General features: G+C 31.5%; 1 protein-coding gene across 1 annotated transcript in view; it reads right to left on the reverse strand.

The window, feature by feature from the left end:
• Positions 1-497: 497 nt before the first annotated feature.
• The window catches only part of LOC139527323 (IgGFc-binding protein-like), a 30124-nt gene continuing 3634 nt past the window's right edge, over positions 498-26987 (reverse strand). The window contains exons 2-3 of the mRNA XM_071322688.1: positions 2922-3431; positions 498-1777 (exon numbers count right to left, since the gene is read on the reverse strand). Of these exons, the coding sequence (XP_071178789.1) occupies positions 576-1777; positions 2922-3417 (1698 nt within the window). The 5' untranslated portion in view covers positions 3418-3431 and the 3' untranslated portion in view covers positions 498-575. The remainder of the gene's footprint in view (positions 1778-2921; positions 3432-26987) is intronic.

Below are 26987 nucleotides of genomic sequence, written 5' to 3' on the forward strand. Positions count from 1 at the left end.
CGTACACCAAAAAAATTTGATTGGTTTAGGAACAATATAAAGTAACGTCATTGACCAACGATCCATTGTTCGTCCACTAAAATTTCAAAAATACTCATTTTACCTATAGGCCTTTAGTTTCTGAAACGACGGATTGACTGTAACAATGTTGTTCTTATAAATACTAAGGATTTACTATCGCAGTAAAATATTTTCTTATTTGGCAAAACCTATCACACTCATGTGTTCTCTTCACCATCGTTCTATATGTTGCCCTTTTAACTTTATTGATTCGAGCGTTACTACTTTTTTTTTTAGCTGAAACGCTCGTCTTGCGTAATACAATTCAATCCTGGTACGTTTATATATTCGATTTCATAGAATACTATTTTAGAACGATTTTGTCTAGGTTAAGAGTTTTTGTGTACGCATATTGGCATCCATATCATATTTTTTTGGATGATTCTATTGATTTGGTTTCCTTCTTTGTTCACAAGTGATAATAAGAAACATGTGGAAAATTTAGATAATTTATTACTTCTTATGAACATAAACATTGATATAGGAATTCTTTAACTGGTAAAGGTTACCATCTTTCAGTCGCCTTTATTCCGAAACGCTATTCCTGCAGGATAACCATATCCGTCATAGAAACTATTCCCATATAACCACAATCCGAACCTTATTCCATTGGTGTTCGTAATTATATGCGCTCCTTCCGCTATGCTACTACTGAATGTAATGTACTTTTTACCATTAACAGTCTTTTCAAAAACTTTTTCAGCCTTCATTTTATGACCGTCGATCTCGAATCCACGAATGGCATCTCCATAAAAGGTAATACTAATAAAACTTGAAAATTTACTCGGAATAATAAAACTGTAATCAGATTTGTATTGATTAATGCCGTATACTGTCATCATGTAGGAATCAAAAACTTTAGCTTCATGAGGAAATACTGTAACAAGAAGATTGCCGGTTGAAGTAACGACTGCTATATCATTATGAATCAGGTCATGGTATTCTCCCTCATTAATGTGAGTCTCGTAATGTCTATCTTTGAGCTGAACATTAATTTTAACTTTTCCTGGAGATAATAGTCGGACGGTACTTTTTGGTCGAGTTTGGATAATCGGAATTATGAACTCATTATCTAGCTGATCAACAGGTAATATCATTTCTGTAAAGTGATTGCAATAAGCATGTGTAATAGAGTTGCATTTATTCCCTGATACAACGCCTATTGGTTTAGATGATGAAATCACCGATCCAGAAAGATCATAATTATTCGACAACTGCAATGTTTGGAAAGCATTCAAATCAACTTTTATAATCTCTCCATTTTTAAACTCTTGACCGTTGAACTTAACTGTCCCTTGTTTCATTTTTAGGTGAACTTCTACCTTTGTTATTCCGCCTAATGATACAACTCCAATCAAACTCCTCGAAAGTGGACGGTTTGTCCACACAGCGAAAGATGCAACTATGTATTTTGTCGACATATATTTAAGTGGAATTGCTGCATATCCGTCACACGTACCTGTGTATCTCTGAAAACCATAAACAGTGATAGGGACCTTGGATGTTATATGTATGGCTTTATTTTCTATGCCATCTCTGAGGAAAGCTTCCTGCTTTAAGAGAATTTCGTTTTTTCCTTTGATAATTGACCTTTTACTTTTGAAACTGTTCGATTCAATTGTTAAGGTGCCATGGTCGTGTCCATAAATATACAACACTGGTGTTGTACCAGAATAATAGTATGGCTCAGTAAATATAGCTACATATTCATAAAAACCTACAAATAGAACATGGTAAATTAAGAAAACGAATGTGCCAATGGACGACACAAAAGGACCAGATTTAAAAAAATCAGAAAATGAATAATATTCTATTTTTTATTCGGAATCCCCGAACACCATTTAGATAACGATATAAATGTTCAAGTTCAATGTTAATTTTGTTCACCTACCACGCCTCTTTCTGTTGTTTACATACTAGTTCCTGGATATAATTTCTATGTTTTATCTTATAGAGAGATATTTAAGGAATGTTACAAGTATAAATATCCATGGATAGTGGCGGAATTGAAAATGATGGGAGGGGTAGTTCAAAATCTTAATAAAAGTTTAAACTCTTAGAAATTCGGGTTATATAGATGTTGAAAATATGCTGTAAAGCCTTATGTTTTGACCTTTGAAAAACATAATAACGCATATGAACTTCCAATTTATGGACATATATTTTTACGAAACTTCATAGTAAAAGTGAAAAAGTTTTAGCCGTAAAAGGAGTTCAAATGGGACATTGCATTGTCTATATTTACAGAAGTGCAACTTAAATAGTGAATTATGAGATATGATTTTTGATAATGGTTTAGGAAACTGAAGTAAGTACGTATGAATCGAAACAGTAAATACAATCAATTGTTCATATTACTTCACTTGCGAATGACAAAAAGGCCTACACAATATTGTTTGTATTTATTAGTTGTGTTATGAACTATATATATTAAATCCTGAACGAAATATTTGTGTAAATGGTTAGTTATTTGTCTGTGATTTCATTTACACAATTTACTCTAGTTTTTACTAAATAATTTCAGGGATGTGGACGTTTGTCTGTACAGGAAGAATTAATTTAACGAACGGGATATCACAGCATTATGTATAATAAGATCAATAAATATAGCTTTACTGATATAGTTCATCAAAATGTATGTCGCTACCTCCTGTCAATATTGCTTTTTGCAGACTGATGGTGACGTCTTAACACTTAATAGTTCGATGCGTACTTATGGATACGTAAGACTTTAAAAATCATGATTCATTTATTTATTGAAATTGACTTTGAACTGACTTGCAACTGAGTACTGTAAGATCTGTTTATGATTGTAAAATGATGCTATGACCTATAGTGAAAAACAAATGCACTTTACGAACCTTTACGCGTGTCACATTTTCCTCTGCAATGGTTTTTGCTCTTTTGCAAATCTTCAGACAATTCCTGCGTATCATTTTTCATTGTCTCATTCATTTTTTGCTCCACTTCATACATTCTTTCGGTTAACTGCTTGGACATCACACTTATTTTGGATTTAACCATGTCCGTAATTTTTTTTTCGATTAGATTAAGTTGCTCAGCGAAACCGTTCAGTTTTGTTTGCATTGTTTTATCAACGTTTTTTCCAATTTTCTTTTGCAAAGTTGTGGTAAGATGTTCAGTTAATCTGTCAACTTCTGAGCTTACCATTTGTCTCACGTCTTTCTTTATTAAAGCGGGTAATCGTTCATTGAAGTTTTCGTCTATATACGTTTTTATACTACTCATATTAACATGTGCCATAATTGGCGCATTCAAGTTTAATGGTAGAGAGACTGCGTCGCCATTTGTACGGTGACAAAACACTGCCAACAGTATTACCACAAACAGTTTCATCTTCAAAGCAATGTCTACAAAAACATAAACTATGTAGGTATAGGAATATAACAAAAAGCTGCTAATATTTTACAATAACATCAACTGAAATTTTATAGATTTGTATTGATAAAATCTTGGAATATATTTGATAGTAGATAACATATTCTAGTGATATAAAATCAGGATAATGAGAAATAGAGGAAGATAAATTGTATAATTGTACAAAAATCCCTTAAATATGACTTAAGACAATTCATTTATTCTATTTTTGAATGTAAGTCATGCAATATTGTTTATGAGGCATATACACGTGTCACATATGTGATTACTAAACATATATTTTGTCTAAAGTGGACTTCTTCAATTATCACATCGTGTGCACAAACTGTGATTGCACATTTTTATTTGACTATTAATGAGAAGGTATCGTTGTTAATAAGCTGATTTTCATCGAGGTTACCATCCAAACGGTAGACTGACTTTTAAAGTTGATTTGATTTTCATCAAATTTGGTCTATACATTTGTAATTGTTCCAAAACCGACACTGCAATTCCCTTAGGTGAAATTGATCTTTGGACAGTTTGGCTGTTCTGTATATATGTTTTTTTTTGTTTGTGATGCTCAAAAACGTTTTATTGTTGTGACTTTCTAGAAATTTCGTATAGTCAAGTCAAGTCATTTTGAAATATCAAAAACAAAAAGCGAGTGTTTTCATTTTTGTTTTTTTTTATTTCTCGATTACCAAAATGAAAAACAAAAGTGTTTTCGTTTTTCGGTTTTGATTTCTCTAAAATAAAAACGGAAAACATCACGTAGACAAAATAGACCGCAAGACATCCGAATTGAACTACGGTGATAAAGTAATCAAAGACTTTCAAATTATCTTGTTTATATCTTTGATAAAGAATAAATAATTATATATTAAATATTAAACGAATAACATTGTAAAATATAATATTATCTAAAGATGGCACAAATAAATAAATTGATTACATCATCACATTAACAAGGGAGGTAACTACTATTAAAACTGACAATAAAACTAGCCCGTTCGTTAAAGTTTACACGCACAGCGGTTGTCGGATCAATACTACTTTAATTGAAGATAATGTCGACGGATGCATAAGTCTTTAACAATTTGAACAATAAGGGTGCGTGACCTTTACTTTTAAGTTTAGAAAGGTCGATCTAAGATTATTAGAATTGATGACCAAGGTCAGTCTATCTGCCAGTATTTTACGAACATCGAGGACGTTACTGTGTTTAGGCTTATCAATTGATTAAAAAACAAATTCCCTCAATTTCACAATTCAAACCGGGATAAACATTCAGTTATTTTGCCATTCGGAAGCCTATTCGGTATTAGTTTTGCTTATTTGTGATGGCTATATGGTGACCTGTACTGGAGGGCGTTGATTGGGGATTATGGAATTGAGAACAGTGGACAAAAAATATAAATAATAGAGACAATGGACCAAGAAATAAATAAAAAAGCGATAATAATGGTGTTATAAATAGTGTTGTCAACGGTTAACCGGTTAACCGGTTAACCGTTCGAACAACCGAATACCGAATACCAAAAACGCTAACCGGTTAACCGGACTTTTTTTCAATTTTAATAGATTTGATATAAATTTGTATTGTAATCATTAAATATTTATGTTGTCTTTAAGAATTTTCGTCATGGTAATTAATTTGACAGATCAATTGTCCAGTATATTGATTGCTATTGTTAATCCAAAAATATAAAATTAATTAGAACTTGTCTCTCAGCTCGGGGCAAGATATTAAGGAAACATAATTAGTTACATGTTTTTTTAACAGTAACTTTAAATCAGTAATACGATTAAATTTTACGATTTACTTCATTATTTCATTTTTTATCTAATTGTGTAAACCTACATCTGAATGTGCAATCTCCGTCGTGCAAGTTTTTGTCATATTTTAAACGAAAAGGTAACTCAAAAACTATAAACTACTAAAAAAAACAACGTAAATGTAATCAATATATACTTGATGGATGGATAAATCAATTAAAATTAAAATACTTCACATCATTTTCGGAAACAACAAGTGAAAAATGAAAGACATATTCAAATCTACGAGATCAAGATTTTTTTAAAATTATTTTTCAAGTTCAAACGCCATAGTTGATACCGTGTATTTGATTAAAACCAAACTTCGACAGGAATCTTCACAGACAAGCATTATAATACCAAAGGACAAACTTCAATTCATGGTTTGAATGGAAGGTATTCACATTGACACTAATACCACATCTTTTTATATTTATGTGTAAGATACTATTGAAAAGACTTTCAAACATCAACTTAAACAACCGGTTAACCGGTTAATCGGTCGAACGATTATCCCAGTAACCGTTAGGCAAAAGTGTACGATTTGACAACACTAGTTATAAAATAGAAAGAGAAGAGGATAATTGGCAAAAAGTATAAAGAATAGAGAAATATGGCCTAGAATATCAAGGAATACAGAAATTAAGAACTCAAAATTCAGACCATCATACTAGTTACCTTAATGAACGTTAGTTTGTCTCTGGGAGATTTTTATTGGTTATCATACGGTTTCTCTTTATTTCTATGTCTATTAATTAAGATTTCGTTATTTGCAAACATATTACATATCACATTATAAAAAAAAGTCTCTGGCAAGAAGTTTTGCTAAATTTAAATGCTTTAAAAAACTATTTAAAGGAACACTTGAACTTAGAAAAATACATTTCATTTAAAAACCTCTCTGAAGAGGAATATTACAAATACTGTTTCTGGGCCCCTATCATAGAATAAATAATAAATGTAATAATTTGATTGAAACACCACTTATGTATATTGCAAGAGCACATAAGATTTGAATGTTATAAGATATTTGTTTAATTTTCAACCTATTATTGCACCATTATATATATTCAATTGTTGTTTTATTTTTTAATCCTCCCTTTGTGTGAAAATGCCATTCTGTATACCGTTCATACATGTTGTGCTAGTTTATTTGTTACAATAAAGAAAATTCATTATAAAATAAAAAATAAAAAACGACTATTATTTGCAAACTACCATAGATTCCCGGTAATTGTTATGCATAAAACCACATTGGAGTCTCTGTACTTTTTTTTCAAGTTGACCTCAGCAACCCATCCTACCCCATCATTACAGAAAGGTTAATAAACAAATTTCTACGTAATACTTTTCTCTGCACAAAGGGGGGCTGAGTAGCTGATGTCTACTGGAGAAATAAATCAAGGTTGCTGTTCGGCTTATTTAAAAAAAAAAGATAGGTCCAAAGTTGGAGTCGGACACCCAACCTCATTCTTACCGAAAATGTAATAGAAATTGTCCGCATTAGGTGCAAAGGGAAGGTGGGTAGATGAGGTCTACAGTAATACAAATACAGGGTGTTGTTCTGCTTAGTGTTTTTTTTTTCTAAAGTAGGTCTTAAGTTGAGATCGGATACCCTACCCAGCCCAACCGTTACAGTTAATAAAAAATAATCTGCTGCAAAACTTTAATCTGCCTTAGGTGAAAACGTAAGCTAGAGATCTAGGGTCTCTTTGATAAAAATTACAAGTTAATGTATAGCACGGATTTATCTTTTTTAAGCTAATAATTAATGTCCTTGCCCACCATACTTTGAATACAGAAAATAAACCTTTCGTCCAATCATAATTACGCGAATTCCACTTTTGTAAAAACAGTTTTTTGTGGCAAAAAAAGTTAAAGCACGAGTGCAACTTTCTTTTCTTCTAATGCAGAACAATTATTATTTTTCATAAACTATTGACAGGATGCCGAGAATAGAGTGCAATTTTTCCATCATTTAAAAATATTTCATAAATATTTACGATACTATAAACACACAAAAGTGTTTCAAATTGAAAATGAATATTGGATACGGTAATTTTGTGATGTTTTCATACCATGCATTGTCCCATTACTTTATATAGACAGCTTATCAGTCATCCTGATCTATCAAGGTAGCTCCCCTGACCTTTGGTATAGTCAGATGAGTAACAAGCTATAAACTGACTTAGATCATGTAGATTGGTATATACATGTATATTAAATATACTCATAGAAATTCAAGTCAAATTAATATTTTAAAACAACATGAACATAAAAAAGCTTTTTTGTTCTGCGACGACGTTAACGGAACACCAGTCAAGTAGTCGATCTTTATGACTTTGGCTTCAATATTTAATGGTATAAAAAATCATGTTCTGCTTGTTGTAGACTTGATAAGATCAAGCTGGAACAGATCTCCGGGGACTAAAAAACAGTCATGTATGGTTTGGCAATTGTACATGCCCATCGATGTCCGGATATTGTTCAAAAATTGTTTTGAGAAGTTGCGATGCTGCCGGAAATACAAAAAAATGTCCTTTTTTCATGAAAAATTAAACTGTTACAATATCTAACAAAACACAAAACTGGCTAACAGTGCTGTAAATACAAGTTGAAAAGCTGTCATGGGTTACATTAAAGCTAGAAATCCCAATCCCCCGGCATCAAATTATTAAAACAAATCATAAGACGATAGGAAGGCTAAACTTGCATTGAGCCGTGTCCGACCCTAAATAGAAAATAAAAAGATGTGGAGTAAATGTACACGGGACAAAATCGCACCCAATACATAGAAAAATTCAAATTAGTAATGAACAGGGCTTTTATTCGTTTTTCATCTTGAAAGTAGCTGGAGGGTCATCAACGAGGAACCAGACCATTTATACCCATTATACAATAGCCACATAGGCTAGTGCATCGGACTACAAAAAAAAACAAAGGTTCCTGGTTCGATCCAATTCACTATAAATAAATATGTTTAAACTAACAATAGCCACACACTTGACTATGAGGATTACAATGTTTTTTTCTTTATCCTACATATGTCTTTTGTTATTGTTCCTACATGTAAATACTTAAAGTCTTACACTGTATCTGTATATTTTGCTCTGAGACCAGAATATAATTAATAGTTATCACACAAGGACGCGGTGTGTCAGTGTAAGATCACCCCGATTGCCGGAGGCCAAAGGGTGATCTAACACTGACACATCAAGTCCGAGTGGGATAACTATTTTACATCCCAGCTGTTCAAGATTAGACGAAAAATCATTTACAATTCATAAAATCTAGTTTAGATCGCCATACAACCATTATAATATACTTTATATATTAGTATATAATGTTTACCCTTTATGACCCACGAACACGATGAGTAGATATCAAACAATGTCAACTCGCCCACTTTCCAATCGGCCCACACTATATCGCCACTTTATAAAAAAAATCGCCCCACTCTTGTTAACCGACTCGCTCCACTTTTGAAAAAAGTGTAAAATCAAATTGAACAATCAGTCTGAGAACTCACTTATTAATGAAAAAGGTTTAAACCCCACTGAATAAAGGTCCGCCAACTCGCCCCACTTAAAAAAAAAGATCTTGCTTCATTTAAGTATGTTAAATTACTGTTAGTTCGTACCTAGTCGTCCTGGTGTAGTGGTAGGTGTCGTGGATTGATATGCTAAAGGTCTTGAGTTTGAATTCCAGCATATACACTGGATTTGTTCTACGTGAATTTTGATAGATAGTCTTTACCGTATAATTAATTATAAGTTTAATAGTGGATTTGAAATTCCCGCCAAAATGTTACAGAACAAAGGAAAGCATGCATAACAAAGAAACTCAAACTGGGGTGATCTGGTAGGGGTGATCCGGCTCAGATCACCCCCGTTAGAATAAAGGAGCTGGGATGTAATAAAATAAAACAAAACAAAACTTGCGCTTTGGATTAACAAAGGGTCCGAAAGAAATTAAACGTTCAGAATGCAAGATTTTGCGTCATTTTTTCCAGTTCTTCTGGGGTCATTGAGCCCTTCCCTCGCCGAATATATAGTTTGCTTTATTTGTAATAGTTACGGTTCTGTCTTATCATCTTAGATTAACCTCTCAAACTTAAAAGTAAAGATCACGCACCCTTATTGTTAAGAGTGATAATGACTTTTGCATTTGTCGACATTTTCTTTGATTAAAATAATATTGATCTGACAACCGCTGTGCATGTATATTTTAAAGACCGGGCTAGTTTTCATGTCAGTTTTAAAAGTAGTTACCTCCCTGGTTTGTGCGAGGATGTCATCAATCTATTTATTTGTACCATCCTTATAAAATATTATATAGTAAAATTTAAATTTGTGATTCGTTCAATATTTAAATATAATAATGTATTCTTTATCAAAGATATAAACAAGGTAATTTGAAAGTCTTTGAATACTTTATCACCGTAGTTCCATTCAGAAGTCATGCATATTTTCGTCTACATTATGTTGAAAGAACACCGGGGTGTTTACATTGGCTATATTTACTATCAATGACTGTAAAACAAGACAGGAAAACATTTTACAAAATAAATCGAGAAATAATATATTAAAATTAAATACAAAACTCTTCTTTAGTAAAATCAAAATCGAAAAACGAAAACACTTTTCAAAATGAAAAACAAATAGATGCAATTATACAGGTCCGTGTATTTCTGCGTCCATTCGTTTTTCGTTTTGAAATATCATAAACAAAAAACAAAAAACGAAAGTGTTTTCATTTTTTGTTTTTGATTTCTTAAAAACCAAAATGAAAAACAAAAGTGTTTTCGTTTTTCATTTTTGATTTCACAAAACAAAAATCGAAAAACAAAAGTATTTTCATTTTTCATTTTTGATTTTACAAAAACAAAAAACGAAAAACGAAAGAGTATTCAATTTATCTTTCCCCACGCTGTTTAATTGTCATTCAAAAAATGACAATGTTGTCATTTGTCATTCATTTAAAGGTCGTTAAAGTATACATGCACAACGTTGTCAGATCAATACTACTTTAATCGAAGATAATGTCGACGGATGCAAAAGTCTTTAGCAATCGGAACAATATGGGTGCGTGAACTTTATTACTTTTAAGTTTAGAAAGATCGATCGAAGATTATTAGAATTGATGACCAAGGTCCATCTGCCAGTATTTTACGAACTACGAGGACGATAATTTATTTTGCTTGATCAAATTTTAAAAATTTCCGCAAATTCACAATTAAACTGGGATATTAAAGCCTTCAATTGGTTTGCCATTAGAGCCTGTAAGGTGTTAATTTTGCTTATTTGTGAAGACTATTAGGTGACATTAACTAGAGGCCGTTGATGGGGGATTATGGAATTGAGAATAGTGGACAAAAAATAAAAATAATAGAGACAATGGACTAAGAAATAAATAAAATAGCTAGAATAATGGTGTTTAAATGTAATGATAAGAGAATAATTGTCAAAAAGTATAAAGAATAGAGAACTATGGCCTAAAACATCAAAGAATACAGAAATTAAGAACCCCGAATCCAGACCATCATACTAGTTGCCTTAATGAACGTAATTTGTCTCTGGGAGATTGTTATTGGTTATCATGCGGTTTTTCTTTATTTCTATGTCTATTAATTGAGAAGCGTGCTTTCATTATTTGCCAACATTTTACATATCACATTATAAAAAAAAGACTATTATTTTGCAAATTACCATAGATTTCCGGTAATTGTTCTGCATAAACCACACCACATTGGAGTCCCTGTAATTTTTTTTTCAAGTGCACCTCAGTTACCCACCCTACCCCATCATTACATAAAAGTTAATAAACAAATGTCTACGGAAATACTTCTGTCCGCACAATGTGTAAAGGGGAGCTGGGTAGCTGATGTCTGCTGGAGAAAAAAAATCAAGGTTACTGTTTAGCTTATAATTTTTCAAAGATAGGTCCAAAGTTCGGGTCGAACACCCCACCCTTACCGAAAATGTAATAAGAATTGTCCTCACTAGGTGCAAAGGGAAGCTGGGTAGCTGGGGTCTACAGTAGAAAAATCCAGGGTGTTGTTCTGCTTTTTTCTAAAGTAGGTCTAAAGTTGAGGTCGTATACCCTACCCAACCCTTACCGGACAGTTAATATAACAATTCTGCGGCAATACTTTTATCTGCACTAGTCTACTGTCTACTCTTAAAGGAGGGTAGCTTACCTAACCTAATAATACAAGCAAGCTAACCAAGGATATGCTACCTTTGCCTACACACTCAATGCAATCGGCTGTAACTTCTTTACATTACAGGTTACAACACCTTGCCAAATTATTGGGTTCTAATAAACGTTTGGAAAATTAAGTCAATGTGCTTTCCCATAGGGTTTTAAGCAGAAAACAATTACCGGAAATCTAGTATGGAAACTTGCAAAAACAATATCAAAATCGAAATCTAACTGAACAATGAAGTTACTCACATTAAAAAAGGTTGAGACATTTTAGGCCAAATATTTTTTTTTATTCTTGCGTGTCTTATTATCACTGGGGTAAAGCTGATGACCGTAACTGAATTCACGGTCATCCCAAGATGTCGGATGAAAAATAATGTCAGTATCTGTATTGTCTGTTACAGTCACTACAAACTCCTCAGAGTCTGAATTGACCAGTTTTTGTGCTCGACCAGTAAAATGGAGCACACATTTTACTCGACTAGTCTCGACATTGTCTCGACTGTACTTAACTGTACTTAAGTGTACTCGACTAGGTCTCGAATTTACTTAATTAGTCTGATTCAGTACTTGATGATCTTTGTGAAGTCTGAAATGGTCTTGACCAAGGCTTGACCTGTCTCGATCTGTCTTGACTAGTCTCGACCTGTCTCTCGACCTTCAAATTTAGTTTTGACTGGTGTAAATCAGCCCGTCTAACTAAATTAAATATTGATCTTACAAAATTCAAGCTTATTAGGTAGTTTGATTTATTGCTGTGAAATGAAAGAATTTAATTTTACAATATGTAAAAAAAAAATTATTTTATAAAAATTCAGATAGGCATCTTTAATTTTTTTTATAACTTTTTCAAATCAACTTGGATTATCATCAAACTATGCAGATATCTTAGATATATATCAAGCTTACTGAATCCCATTTCATTTAGTTTTTTGTTGTATTGCTGTAAAATTTAAGAATAAAAGTAATCTTAGGATAAAAAGCTAGGATTTGCAATTCGGACAAAATAGAGATAGTACACTTTAATTTTTTTAATAACTTTTTCAGATCAACTTGGATTTGCATCAAACTATGCAGCTATCTTACATATATATCAAGCTTACTGAATCCCATTTCATTTATTTTTTTGTTGTATTGCTGTTAAATTTAAGAATTAAAGTAATCATGGTAAAAAAAGCTAGGATTTGCAATTCGGGCAAAATAGAGATAGTACACTTTAATTTTTTTTATAACTTTTTCAAATCAACTTGGATTTGCATCAAACTATGCAACTATCTTACATATATATCAAGCTTACTGAATCCCATTTCATTTAGTTTTTTGTTGTATTGCTGTAAAATTTAAGAATTAAAGTAATCTTAGGATAAAAAGCTAGGATTTGCAATTCGGACAAAATAGAGATAGTACACTTTAATTTTTTAATAACTTTTTCAAATCAACTTGGATTTGCATCAAACTATGCAGCTATCTTACATATATATCAAGCTTACTGAATCCAATTTCATTTAGTTTTTTGTTGTATTGCTGTAAAATTTAAGAATTAAAGTAATCTTGGTATAAAAAGCTAGGATTAGCAATTCGGACAAAATAGAGATAGTACACTTTAATTTTTTTTATAACTTTTTCAAATCAACTTGGATTTGCATCAAACTATGCAGCTATCTTACATATATATCAAGCTTACTGAATCCCATTTCATTTATTTTTTTGTTGTATTGCTGTAAAGTTGAAGAATGAAAGTAATCTTGGTAAAAAACGCTAGGATTTGCAATTCGGGCAAAATAGAGATAGTACACTTTAATTTTTTTTATAACTTTTTCAAATCAACTTGGATTTTCATCAAACTATGCAGCTATCTTAGATATATATCAAGCTTACTGAATCCCAGGTTATTTTGTTTTTGTTGTATTGCTGTCAAATCTAAGAATTAAATTAATCTAGGTCAAAAAAGCTAGAATTTGCAGTTCGAACAAAATAGAGATAGTACACTTTAAGTTTTTTAATAAGTTTTTCAAATCAACTTGGATTTTATTAAAACTATATAGCTACATTGGTGATCTTACTAAATCCCAGGTTGTTATGAAGTTTAAAAATATTTTTTTGTCAAATTTAATGACATGGCTCTATACATGATTTAATTACATCAGTACACGTGAGTTTTACAGGTAAAAAGAAAGCCCTACTTCTCTTAAACTTGTGTATTACTTATCTAGTGAATTAAAAGCCCTGCAATTTAGATTTAACAGGATGTTGTAACTTTGAATAAATGTTATTTAGAATTTAAAACTCTCTGGTAGATGTGATCTTTTTAATAAGTTTGCCCCAAGCAGAAGGTATTGCTTTATAAATCACCACAAATCAGAAGAACGATTTTAATAATTTCTAATGTTTCATCCCTTTTTGATATATTTATATAGTGTATATCAAAAGGAATAAAACATTAAAGGAATTATATAACTATTTTATATATACTTTTTCCCAAATTATGAGAAAAGATATATTTCTAATATCGTAGCTTTTTGACCTAGGTTAATTAAATTCTTAAATTTGACAGAAATACACCAAACAAAATAACAACCTATGATTCAGTAAGATCAATATATTGCAAAGATATTTGTAGAGTTTGATGAAAATCTAAGTTGATTTGAAAAAGTTATGAAAAAAATTAAAGTGTACCATCTCTATTTTGTCAAAACTGCAAATCTAAGCTTTTTTTTACCTAGATTAAATTAATTCTTAAATTTGACAGCAATACAACAAACTTTATAACAACCTGGGATTCAGTAAGATGAAAACATCACCAAGGTAGCTATATAGTTTCAATAAAATCCAAGTTGAATTTAAAAAGTTATAAAAAAAATTAAAGTGTACTATCTCTATTTTGTTTTTTTTACCAAGATTACTTTATTTTTAAATTTTACAGCAATATAACAAAAAACTAAATGAAGTGGGAATCTAGTAAGCTTGATATATATGTAAGATAGCTGCATAGTTTGATGAAAATCCAAGTTGATTTGAAAAAGTAATTAAAAAAATTAAAGTGTACTATCTCTATTTTGCCCGAATTGCAAATCCTAGCTTTTTCTACCAAGATTACTTTAATTCTTTAATTTTACAGCAATACAACAAAAAAATAAATGAAATGGGATTCAGTAAGCTTGATATATATGTAAGATAGCTGCATAGTTTGATGCAAATCCAAGTTGATTTGAAAAAGTAATAAAAAAAATTAAAGTGTACTATCTCTATTTTGTCCGAATTGCAAATCCTAGCTTTTTATCCTAAGATTACTTTAATTCTTAAATTTTACAGCAATACAACAAAAAACTAAATGAAATGGGATTAAGTAAGCTTGATATATATGTAAGATAGTTGCATAGTTTGATGAAAATCCAAGTTGATTTGAAAAAGTTATTAAACAAATTAAAGTGTACTATCTCTATTTTGTCCGAATTGCAAATCCCAGCTTTTTTTACCAAGATTACTTTATTTTTAAATTTTACAGCAATACAACAAAAAACTAAATGAAATGGGATTTAGTAAGCTTGATATATATGTAAGATAGCTGCATAGTTTGATGAAAATCCAAGTTGATTTGAAAAAGTTATTAAACAAATTAAAGTGTACTATCTCTAGTTTGTTCGAACTGCAAATCCCAGCTTTTTTTTACCAAGATTACTTTATTTCTAAATTTTACAGCAATATAACAAAAAACTAAATGAAATGGGAATCTAGTAAGCTTGGTATATATGTAAGATAGCTGCATAGTTTGATGCAAATCCAAGTTGATTTGAAAAAGTTATTAAAAAAATTAAAGTGTACTATCTCTATTTTGTCCGAATTGCACCTCCCAGCTTTTTTTTACCAAGATTACTTAAATTCTTAAATTTTACAGCAATACAACAAAAAACTAAATGAAATGGGATTCAGTAAGCTTGATATATATGTAAGATAGTTGCATAGTTTGATGAAAATCCAAGTTGATTTGAAAAAGTTATTAAAAAAATTAAAGATGCCTATCTGAATTTTTATATAATAATTTTTATTTTTACATATTGTAAAATTAAATTCTTTCATTTCACAGCAATAAATCAAACTACCTAATAAGTTTGAATTTTGTAAGATCAATATTTAATTTAGTTAGACGGGCTGATTTACACCAGTCAAAACTAAATTTGAAGGTCAAGACTAGTAGAGACAGGTCGAGACTTGTTGAGACTGAGTCGAGACTAGTCGAGACAGGTCGAGACTAGTCAAGACAGGTCGAGACAGGTCGAGCCTTGGTCAAGACCATTTCAGACTACACAAAGATCATCAAGTACGGAATCAGACTAATTAAGTAAAGTCGAGACCTAGTCGACTACACTTAAGTACAGTTAAGTACAGTCGAGACAATGTCGAGACTAGTCGAGTAAAATGTGTGCTCGATTTTACTGGTCGAGCACAAAAACTTGTCAATTCAGACTCTGAGGAGTTTATAGTGAGTGTTTCTAGATCATTTTCTTTACAAAGGAGACATTGATACGATGTAAATTTATAAAAGATTCACACGGAAATCACAAATTACTTCAGAGAAATGTGCATGAAACAGGAAATCCGATTTAAAAAAAATCGCTAAGATGAACGTAAATCACAATCGAGATGACCGTAACAGAATCAGCAATTCATAACAAGGGTGACCGTAATTGGTTAAAAGATGACCGTAATTTGTAACGGATGACCGTAATTTCTAAATGATGACCGTAACTTTAAAGGAGGATCGTCAATTCTAAGAAATATCTGTATTTGTATAACTACTTTTTTTGTATCAAATGATTAATGGTGTTGATATAAAACGTATTTATATGAGAGTATTATCCTATAGGTAGGAGAAAATAAGACGTGCTTTAAATACAAAGTTCACCATATATATCTTTTTTTACGGTAGAGGGTATAATTTTTAAAATGAACATTCAACAAGACATCACTACAAAAATCTAAAAGTCTGAAAAGACCAGTTTTTGTCTTGATTTGCATGAACTTTTACTCGACATTCTCCAAAAGTATGACTTGTGTCTTAATTTTTCTTGACAAATTCTCATTTATATCAAATTTGTATGAAAATTATTTGACTTATTCTTGACATTCTGAATATGGTCTTAACATTTCTTGACAAATTCTTGACATTTAAATACTGTGACAGTGTCTTGAAATTTCTCAACATGTTCTCGACATTCTTATTTTTTCTCAGTATGGCTTGACATATTCTGAACATTTTGAATTGTGTCTTAAATTTACTTGCAAGTTCTGAGTTTAAATCTAATTTTTAAAATAATTTAAATTTGGATGTGTTGATATAAAACAATTTAAAATTGAGTTTTTAAATAATTACAAATTTTGATTCCTAAATCGTATAAATTAAATGATTAAAACCAATCATACTGTAGACATATTTCATTCTACATTCATACTATATGTTAAAAAATTATTGTACCAAAATGTGGTTTATATATTAATAGCAAATCATTCATTTAACAGAAGAAAAATTGTGTAATGTCATCTGTTGGAATATATATTAAGTATTACACATGGACAGGATGTTCCCCATAAAATTAAGGTATTCCACACCCCAGAGTACACGCAACTGTCAAATAGAAATTACTGCTTTACCTGTAATAAGCCATACAACTTATCAATTGACCGACCATGCGACTACAATTTAAAAAGTTTGTTCATAGATGAAAATGAAAATCATCATTTTGATGAAAAAAATGAATTGAAAATTGAATATTTCCCAAAGATTAAAAGAAAAGTATTATCTACCCCAGGAATAATAAAAAAATGTATTTATAATGGGTCCATTTTCTATAGAAATCATTGGACATGCATAATATAGATCTTAAAATTTTTTTCTTTTCCGGAAGGTCAGTTAAAAGTTTATAAAATTCGGTAAACGGACAGAAAGTCACAGGACAAAAAGTCACAGGACATAAAGTCACAAATTTGATAGGACAAAAAGTCACAGGACAAAAAGTCACAAATATTTTTTTGACAATTGTTTGAATATATAAGAGAAAGATCTTGAAATATTTATTTTTTTATTAATATATTCATATTAAAGTTAATGAAATTTATCATTTTACATGAAAAATGAAGATTTATATAATTTTAATCTTGTAAAGGACATATTTCTTGGCACCATGAAGCCATTTAAGTGCCAATCTACGTTGACATTTTGTTTTCTTAACAATTATTTGATCATCTTTGATATTTTTTTGATAAATTTTGCTCACAAAGTTGGTTAATATACAATACTTCAAGAAAAATACAAAAATGTTTTTGTAAAAAAAGTATTTTTTATTCAAAGAAAATAATTTAAAAAAAATGAATTGTGACTTTTTTTCCTGTGACTTTTTGTCCGTGACTTTTTGTCTGTGACTTTTTGTCCTGTGACTTTCTGTCCTACATTCAAAAATTCAACACTCAAATTGGAATAAAAAATGTTTTTTTGGTTGTCCTAAAAAATGAACAAGGTTTTTGAATCAAGATGGGAACTGATTCTTTGACCTTCACGAAAGCCCCCCTTCTTATTTCAGCCACACAAACTCAAAAGATGAATTTTGGGGTCCAAAAGAGACGCATGGTCACGTTTTAAAACTGCCTTATAGACACCTATTTTAGTAAAGCAAATTTGACTGGCAGTTTTGCGAATGGCAAAAATCTAAATGCTGTTTGTCAGCAACTTCAACTTATATTCCAAATGAAATCAATTAGTTAAACGTTTAATATAAAAAATTAATCAAAATCAAACTACATGGGGGATTATTAAGGGTATTCCAACTAAGTTGCACCAAAAGGGTATCTTACTACACAAAATTAATCCTTGATTCCTCAAAGTTTAGTTTAGCCATAATAAGTATATAACAGCAAAAGAATGTCACAAACAGTGCAGAATGAGTCTGTTCACATTTTTAGGCGAAATTTATACTGTTGAGATAGTGTCAAAACATATTTAAGACTGTCAAGAAGGTGTCGAGACATATTCAGACATTATTTAGAATATCAAGAATATGTCAAGACATATTCAGACATTATTAAGAATGTCAAGAATGTGTCAAGACAGATCGAGACATTATTAAAAATGTTAAGAATATGTCAAGACAGATCGAGACAAATTTAAGACAGTCAAGAATTGGTCGAGACTTATCCAGACTCTTATCAGGTGATACAGGAAGTGTCGAGAAATTTTAAGACAATGTTCATACTGTCAAGACACTTGTGAAGAAAAATCAAGAACCTTATGAGACAAATTCATAAAATGTCAAGATTTTTTAAAAATTATTTAGAAAAATGTCGAGTAAAAATTCATGCAAATTCAGACAAAAACTGGTCTTTTCAGACTTTTTGACTTTTGTAGTGCATGCAATGAAAAAGTGGTGAAAACATGCAACAAAAGCGCGATTAAATGACACCTTACAAGTTTAATAAAAAAAAAAAAAAGTGTGCTGCACAGCCTTCAACTAAAAGCCAAAAGATTTTTTTTATTTCTGGAATTCCTTGTAATGACATATAATAAATGCACTTTTTAAAACCATACACACAGGCTCGATTACCGGATATTCATGTTTGATTAGTGTTTTTTATGCTCCATTCATGGGCATTATGTTTTCTGGTCTGTGCGTCCGTTCGTTTGTTCATCCGTCCGTCTGCTCGTTCGTCGTCTGTCCCACCTCAGGTTTTTGGTCGAGGAGGTTTTTGGTGACGTTGAAGTCTAATCAACTTGAAACTTAGTACACATGTTTTCTATGATATGATCTTTCTAATCATAATGTCAAATTACAGTTTTTTTCCATTTTAACGGTCCACTGAACATAGAAAATTATAGTGTAGATGAGACATTTACTAGAGACACCTCAGAGGGACACATTCTTGTTTCTTCAACTTTTCGTCGTATCTCTGTCAATTTGTATTAAAATTTTAAAGTCGTTATCAATAAGTATTTCATTGTTTACGAGAAATTTGCAATTTACTATCATTGTCATGAACTCAAAATACGGCAAATAGTTAAAAATAAATTGATGAAACATGTTTATATCCACTAACTAAGCCCCTATTGAGACAAACACAACAAAAAGCTATGAATACAAATACGGATATTCTTAGAATTGTGGGTCATCATTTAAAAGTTACGATCATCCTTTATAAATTACAGTCAATCTTTACAAATTACGGTCATCTTTTACAAGTTACGGTCGTCTGTTTACCAATCACGGTCTTCCTTGTTTTATGTTACGGTCATCTTGAAAATATTTTGATAATGATTTACGGACATCTTAGCGATTTTTTCAAATTGAATTTCGTGTTTCCTGAACATTTTTCGGTAGTAATTTGTGATTTCTGTGTGAATATTTTATAAATTTACATCGTATCAATGTCTCCTTTGTAAAGAAAATGATCTAGAAACACTGTAACAGACAATACAGCTGATACTGACCTAATTTTTCATCCGACATCTTGGGATGACCGTGAATGCAGTTAAGGTCATCAGCTTTACCCCAGTGATTATAATCAGACGGTAATTTTAGAGTTTACAAAGAAATTTAATATGAAGACAAAAATTAATGTAGAGCTTCATTGGTGAAATTACCACTACAATACAAATAAAGGATTCTCAAATGATCATGACTTTTGCTTGTAGTAAAATAATCAATCAATCAATCAATCAATCAATCAATCAATTGATCAATCAATAAAATTGAGAATGGAAATAAAAAAACGTGTCAAAGAAACAACAGCCTAACCAAAGAGCACAGCCGAAGGCCACCAATGAGTCTTCAACACAACGAGAAAATCCCGCAACCAGAGGCGGGCTTCAGCTCGTCTCTAAATAAAAATATATACTAGTTATGTGAAAATGGACGTCACACTTAACTTAGATAAAAAAATAAAACATAAAAAAACTAACAAAGATCAGAGTCTCCTGTCTTGGGACAGGCGCAAAAATACGGCGGGGCTAAACATGCTTTGTGAAATCTCAACCCTCCCGCTATACAACTATTTCTAGCTTATGTAGAATAAACAAAAACACAACAATATGCACAGAAACACTCAGTTTAAAAGAAATCCGAGTCCGATGACAAAATAGTAAAGAAAAGAAACTACACAAAATGAACATGATTCATAAATTAACAAAGAACTACTAGCAGTAACTAGCATGCCAGCTCCAGACCCCAATTAAACATATCGAAATAATACATACATATAAGAAGATGTGGTATGAGTGCCAATGAGACAACTCTCCATCCAAGTCACAGTGTGTAGAAGGAAACTATTATAGGTTAAAGTACCTTCTTCAACACAAATCCTTGGCTCACACCGAATAGCAAGTTATAAGGATCCCCCAAAATGACTAGTGTGAAACCGTTCAAACGGGAAAACCAAAGGTCTAAACTCAATCTAATTAAAACCCGATCTCTCATCGCTCCTGTTTCTTATATGTCGCGTGGGAGATCTAACGAAACCGGCTTTAGTCATGAATTTATAAAGATATGCAAATGAGTTGACGACCTATTAATAAGCCAATCAAAAAAGTTTATGAATTATTATGACTGAAGATTTCGTCGTAAATAAAATGAGTTACATCCCTTTGCCTTACGTTAAACTTCCAAGATCGTGGCAGACTCAATTTCATTGGTCGAAAAAGACACACCTACGAGGTCACTCACATGTGACCTCAAAGCGGGTTTCGTTAGATCTCCCACGCGACATATCAGAAACAGGAGCGATGAGAGATCGGTTTTTAATTAGATTGGTCTAAACTATAAATATAACTAGAGGCTCTAAAGAGCCTGTGTCGCTCACCTTGGTCTATGTGTTTTGGTGATGGTGATGTGTTCGTAGATCTTACTTCACTAAACATTTTTGATGCTTACAATTATCTCTATCTATAATAAACTTAGCCTAGTAGTTTCAGTGGAAATTTTTTTGTAAAAATGTACAAATTTATGAAAATTGTTAAAAACTGACTATAAAGGGCAATAACTCCTTAAGGGGTCAATTGACTATTTTGGTCATGCAAAACTTATTTGTAGGTCTTAGTTTGCTGTACATTATTGTTGTTTACAGTTTATCTCTATCTATGATAATATTCAAGATAATAACCAAAAGCTGCAAAATTTTCTTAAAATTACCAATTCAGGGGCAGCAACCTAACAACAGGTTGTCTGATTCATCTAAAAATTTCAGGGCAGATAGATAATAACCTAATAAACAATTTTACCACATTTCCGATTTGCTATTAATGCTTTGGTTTCTGAGATGTCAGCCAAAATCTACATTTTACTCCTATGTTCGATTTTTTGCCATGGCGACCATCTTGGTTAGTTGGCAAGGTCACCGGACACATTTTTTTTTATACTAGATACCCCAATAATGATGGTGGCCAAGTTTGGTTGAATTTGGCTCAGTAGTTTCAGAGGAGAAGATTTTTGTAAAAGTTACGACGACGGACGACGACGGACGACAAGATATGAGAAAAGCTCACTTGACCCTTCCGGCCAGGTGAGCTAAAAAACGAGAAGCGAGAACGACATCAACAAACGACAACTAATGTTTTTTTGTGTGATTTTTTGGTTACTAGACCAAATAATGGAAAAATTGACAAGAATAAAATCCTAAGATTGAACGCGTTCGTTCAGCAATCTTATTAAAATTAATATGTATATTAAATTAATGTTCTCATACACATAAGTATAACGAAATCAGAGATATACCTTTTAATTAGATTAGTTTGTCTAATTTACAAATGTAGTGTTATCTGTAGTAAATTTACTGACTTCTTTAATAAAGGATTTGAATAAGAATGTTTCCATAGTACATAAATGCCCCACTCGCACTATCATTTTCCATGTCTAGTGGACCGTGGAATTGAGGGTTAGAACTCTATATTTGGCATTAAAATTAAAAAGATCATATGATATAGAATATGTGTACTGAGTTTCAAAAAATATATATCTGTACATTAACTTCACTTTCAGGTATAGAGATGTGATTTTTTTTTCTGAGACAAGTGCTTGTGACAATCCAAAAGAACTTGTAGTCATTCGATGTTAAGTACTTCAGTACTTTGATTGTTTGAAAACGAGGTAAAAATACCCTGCCACATTCGGTATGTGTTTTTGTTAGACCTTTTTTTTTTCTTCTGTTTTGTATCGATCTCATGCGTTAAGCCCTTTCCATTGATTTGTATAGTTTGTTCTTATACTGTGCTGTAACAAAACTGTCCCAGCTGGAAACAAGCATGTTAAACGCCACAATACATTGCATGTGCCTGCTTCAACTCAGGAGCATGTAGTTCAGTGGTTGTCGTTTGTTGATGTCTTTTATATGTGTTTTTCGTAATTCATGTTGTTTTAAAATAGGCCGTTATTTTTCTCAATTGAACTGTTTCATATTTTTCAATTCATGGACTATTGTAGCCGACAATACCGTAATACTGTATGTTTTTTTCTCATTGTTGAAGATTATATGGTTGCCTATATATAATTGCTTACATCCACTACATTTGAACTTTATGGGATAGTTGACTCATTTGCATTAATACCAAATCTCCTGATAAAAAGTTGAGGGGTGTGTGTATTTCTTTGGAAAATTTCAATGTTTTTCTCCCAGGTCACCCAGTTTGAATAGAATATTTTGACATTTTGCTGTGCTCTTGGATTTGAGTTAAGAGCCAACCAAATCTCACGGTCTGTTGGTGGGTAGTTGATGACTATATGGTAAGCTCTGGATGTCTTTTTTGAGTATTGCATACGGTGATTTGGTGATGTCTTCATGCCATGCATTGTCCCATTACTTTATATAGACAGCTTATTAGTCAACCTGATCTATCAAAGTAGCTCTCCTCGCCTTTTCTATAGTCAGATGAAAAACAAGATATAAACTGACTTAGCTTGGTATATACATGTTTATTTAATATACTCATATAAATATAAAAAAGAAGATGTGGTATGATTGTCAATGAGACAACTCTCCACAAGAGACCAAAATAACACAGAAATTATCAACTATAGGTCATCGTACGGCCTTCAACAATGAGCAAAGCCCATACTGCATAGTCAGTTATAAAAGGCCCCGAAATGACAATGTAAAGCAATTCAAACAAGAAAACTAACGGCCTAATTTATGCACAAAAATTGAACGAAAAACAAAAAAGATAACACATTATCAAACGACAACCACTGAATTACAGGCTCCTAGCTTGGGACAGGCACATACATTTTGAATGTGGCGGGGTTAAACATGTTAGCGGGATTCCAAATTCAAGTCAAATTGATATTTTAAAACAACATAAAAGTAAAAAAGTGTAAGAAAAAATTATTTTAATAAATGTTGAAAATATTATTGTGTTTGTGAGTGGAAAACTACTTAAAATTGTAGAAATATTCAAAAGTAGCTCTCTGTGGCTACGTTAACGGAACACCAATCAAGTAATCTATCGTCATGACTATTGCTTCAATATTCAAAGGTATGAAATATCATGTTTTGCTTGTCGTAGACTCAAAAAGACTTCAAGTTGGAATAGATCTACGAAGACTAAAGAACGTTCATGTGTGGTTTGGCAATTGTACATGCCCACGACACCGATGTCCAGATATTGTTCGGAAGATGTTTTGAGAAGTTACGATGCTATCAGACATGCAAAATCAAACTGTTACAGTATATTACAGAACACAAAACTGGCTATCTTTGCTGTAAATACAAGTTAAAAACCGGACATGGTTTACATTAAAGCTAGAAATCCCAATCCCCCCGGCATCAAATAATTTAAAAAAAAAAATATGACCTTTAACATTGGAGGGCTAAACTAACATTGAGCCGTGTCCAGGTCCTAAATAGAAAATAAAGAGATGTGGAGTAAATGTACACGGGACAAAATCGCACACAATATATAGAAAAAATACAAATTATTAATGAACAGTGCTTTTATTCCTGTTCTTCATCTTGAAAGGAGCTGGAGGGTCTTCAACGAGGAACTAGACCATGGATCCTCATCATACAAAAGAAACATAGGTTAGTGCATCGGACTACAAAAACATAAGTTCCTGGTTCGATCCCCGTTCCGGGAAGAAAATTTCCAATCCACTATTAATAAATATGTTTAAACTAACAATAGCCACACACTTGACTTTGTGGATTACATTATTTTTTTCTTCATCCTACATATGTCTTTTGATATTGTTCATACATGTAAATACTAAAAGTCTTACACTGTATCTATGTATTTTGCTCCGAGACCAGAACATAATAAAATAGATAAAACAAAACTTGCGCTTTAGATTAAGAAAGGGTCTGAAAGATTTTGTATCATTTTTTCCAGTTCTTCTGGGGTCCTTGAGCCCTTCCCTCGCCAACAATATAAGTTGGATTTATTTGTAAAAGAGGCTAGTTACGCTTCTTTGTTATTATCTTAGATTAGCCTCTCCAAACTTAAAAGTAAAGATCACGCACCCTTATTGTTTAGATTGATTAAGACTTTTGCATCTGTCGACATTATCTTCGATTAAAGTAGTATTGATCTGACAACCGCTGTGCATGTATACTTTAACGACCTTTAAATGAATGACAAATGACAACATTGTCATTTTTTGAATGACAATTAAACAGTGTGGGGGAAAGATAAATTGAATACACTTTCGTTTTTCGTGTTTTGTTTTTGTGAAATCAAAAATGAAAAATTTAAACACTTTCATTTTTCGATTTTAGTTTTTGAGAAATCAAAATTAAAAAATTAAAATACCTTTTTTTTTCGTTTTTTGTTTTGTGAAATCAGAGACGAAAAACGAAAACACTTTGTTTTTCATTTTGGTTTTTAAGAAATTAAAAACGAAAAATGAAAACATTTTCGTTTTTTGTTTTTTGTTTTTGATATTTCAAAACGAAAAGCTGTTGGAAACGTAAGTCGTATAATTGAGAAACCAAAAATAATTTTGTTGAAAAAGAAACTGTTCTTGCTGACAACTCCAATTTGGACGGAGCTTACCCTTAATCATTCAAATCGTTGAATTCCAACTATTTATAAAGCAACTATTCACATGAAATTTTAAAAATATTCATGTGACGTCATGTCAATGAAGGTATCTAAGGATATATTATAAGATTTGTCTTGTAATATTATTTTGTATAGCATGGAAAGGTATTTTAGAAGAGTCATAACACATCTATTTAGTGAATGAAATAATAAATGAAAAATAAAAATTCAACTAATAGATACTAACTATTAAAATGTTCATACAACTAAACTAAATTGTCGTGTTGCAATTTAAGCTATGTGCACCATGTTATTTACAGAACAATCAAAGTTCTTGTCAAATAATCTTTATTCCAAAAACCTAAAACTGAATAAAATTACTATTTATAAATGCTCCTTGGTTATTTATAGAGGAACAAAGTTACAAACAATTAAACATGATTGAATATTTCGCAAATTATAATCCGAACATGTCTGATTTGGTTCCATTGAAATATCCCCAAGATATAGAAATTAAAGAAACAATAGACACGGCTTCCTCCGCCTCATTTTTAGACTTATAACTCGAATTTGACATACACAGTAATCTCATTACCAGAATCTATGACAAACGAGACGATTTTGATTTTGAAATTATAAATTTTCCCCACCTTAGTAACAATATACCAACTTCACCTGAACATGGGATATACATTTTTCAACTTATTGATATTCAAGAGCTTGCAGCTCCTATTCAGACTTTGTAAAACGTCACCAGTGTCTGAGCAGAAAGTTGATGAACCAGGGGTTTGTCAAAGAACGTCTCGTTCTTTTTCTAAAAAAAGTTAATCGGGAGGTACCAATACCTTTTTGATAAATATTCCGTATCAAATTCACAAATAATACATGATGGTCTTAGTGTATAGATTCTGCGAACCGACGTTGTTTATGATCTTAACTACGTGTTATATTGTTCGTTTATTTGTCTTTGTTCTATTATTAATATAACTTTGACAGTTTGGTCTGTTTTATGTGATAACCATTGGACGTGGCTCGGTACTTATAAACCACGTCAATGTGTTTGTATTATCTTTCATTTTTGCTGGTGTGTTTTGTATATGCGACTTTTTCTGTTTCGTTCTTTCTGATAACGCGTCTCTGTATTTTTAAAGTTCCCGTCATTATGTTTTTGTTCTATCAAAAGTCATTATGTTATTGTCCTATTATAAATTTGATAATACTTTGAACGACAAACGACAAAATTAATTTACTCGCGTAGTAGTTTTAACCATATATGGATTCTTAAAAAATCTAAAGAACATCGGGATAATTTTCAATCTCGGTCTGTTTCTAAAATTAATTCTAACAAAAATTTTGATCTTATAACCCTGCATACAACCATTCCCCATGTGAAATTATAATTGTTTTGAACAGACTTTTAACGACAAAATTTCTTCCTTTGTGACGTTTGCATTTTCTGACGCCAAAGACGCGAAACAAGAAATGTGTTTTTTAATCTGATAGATGCTCTTTGTGA

The sequence above is a fragment of the Mytilus edulis genome, chromosome 6, assembly GCF_963676685.1.
Source record: "Mytilus edulis chromosome 6, xbMytEdul2.2, whole genome shotgun sequence".
NCBI lineage: Eukaryota > Metazoa > Mollusca > Bivalvia > Mytilida > Mytilidae > Mytilus > Mytilus edulis.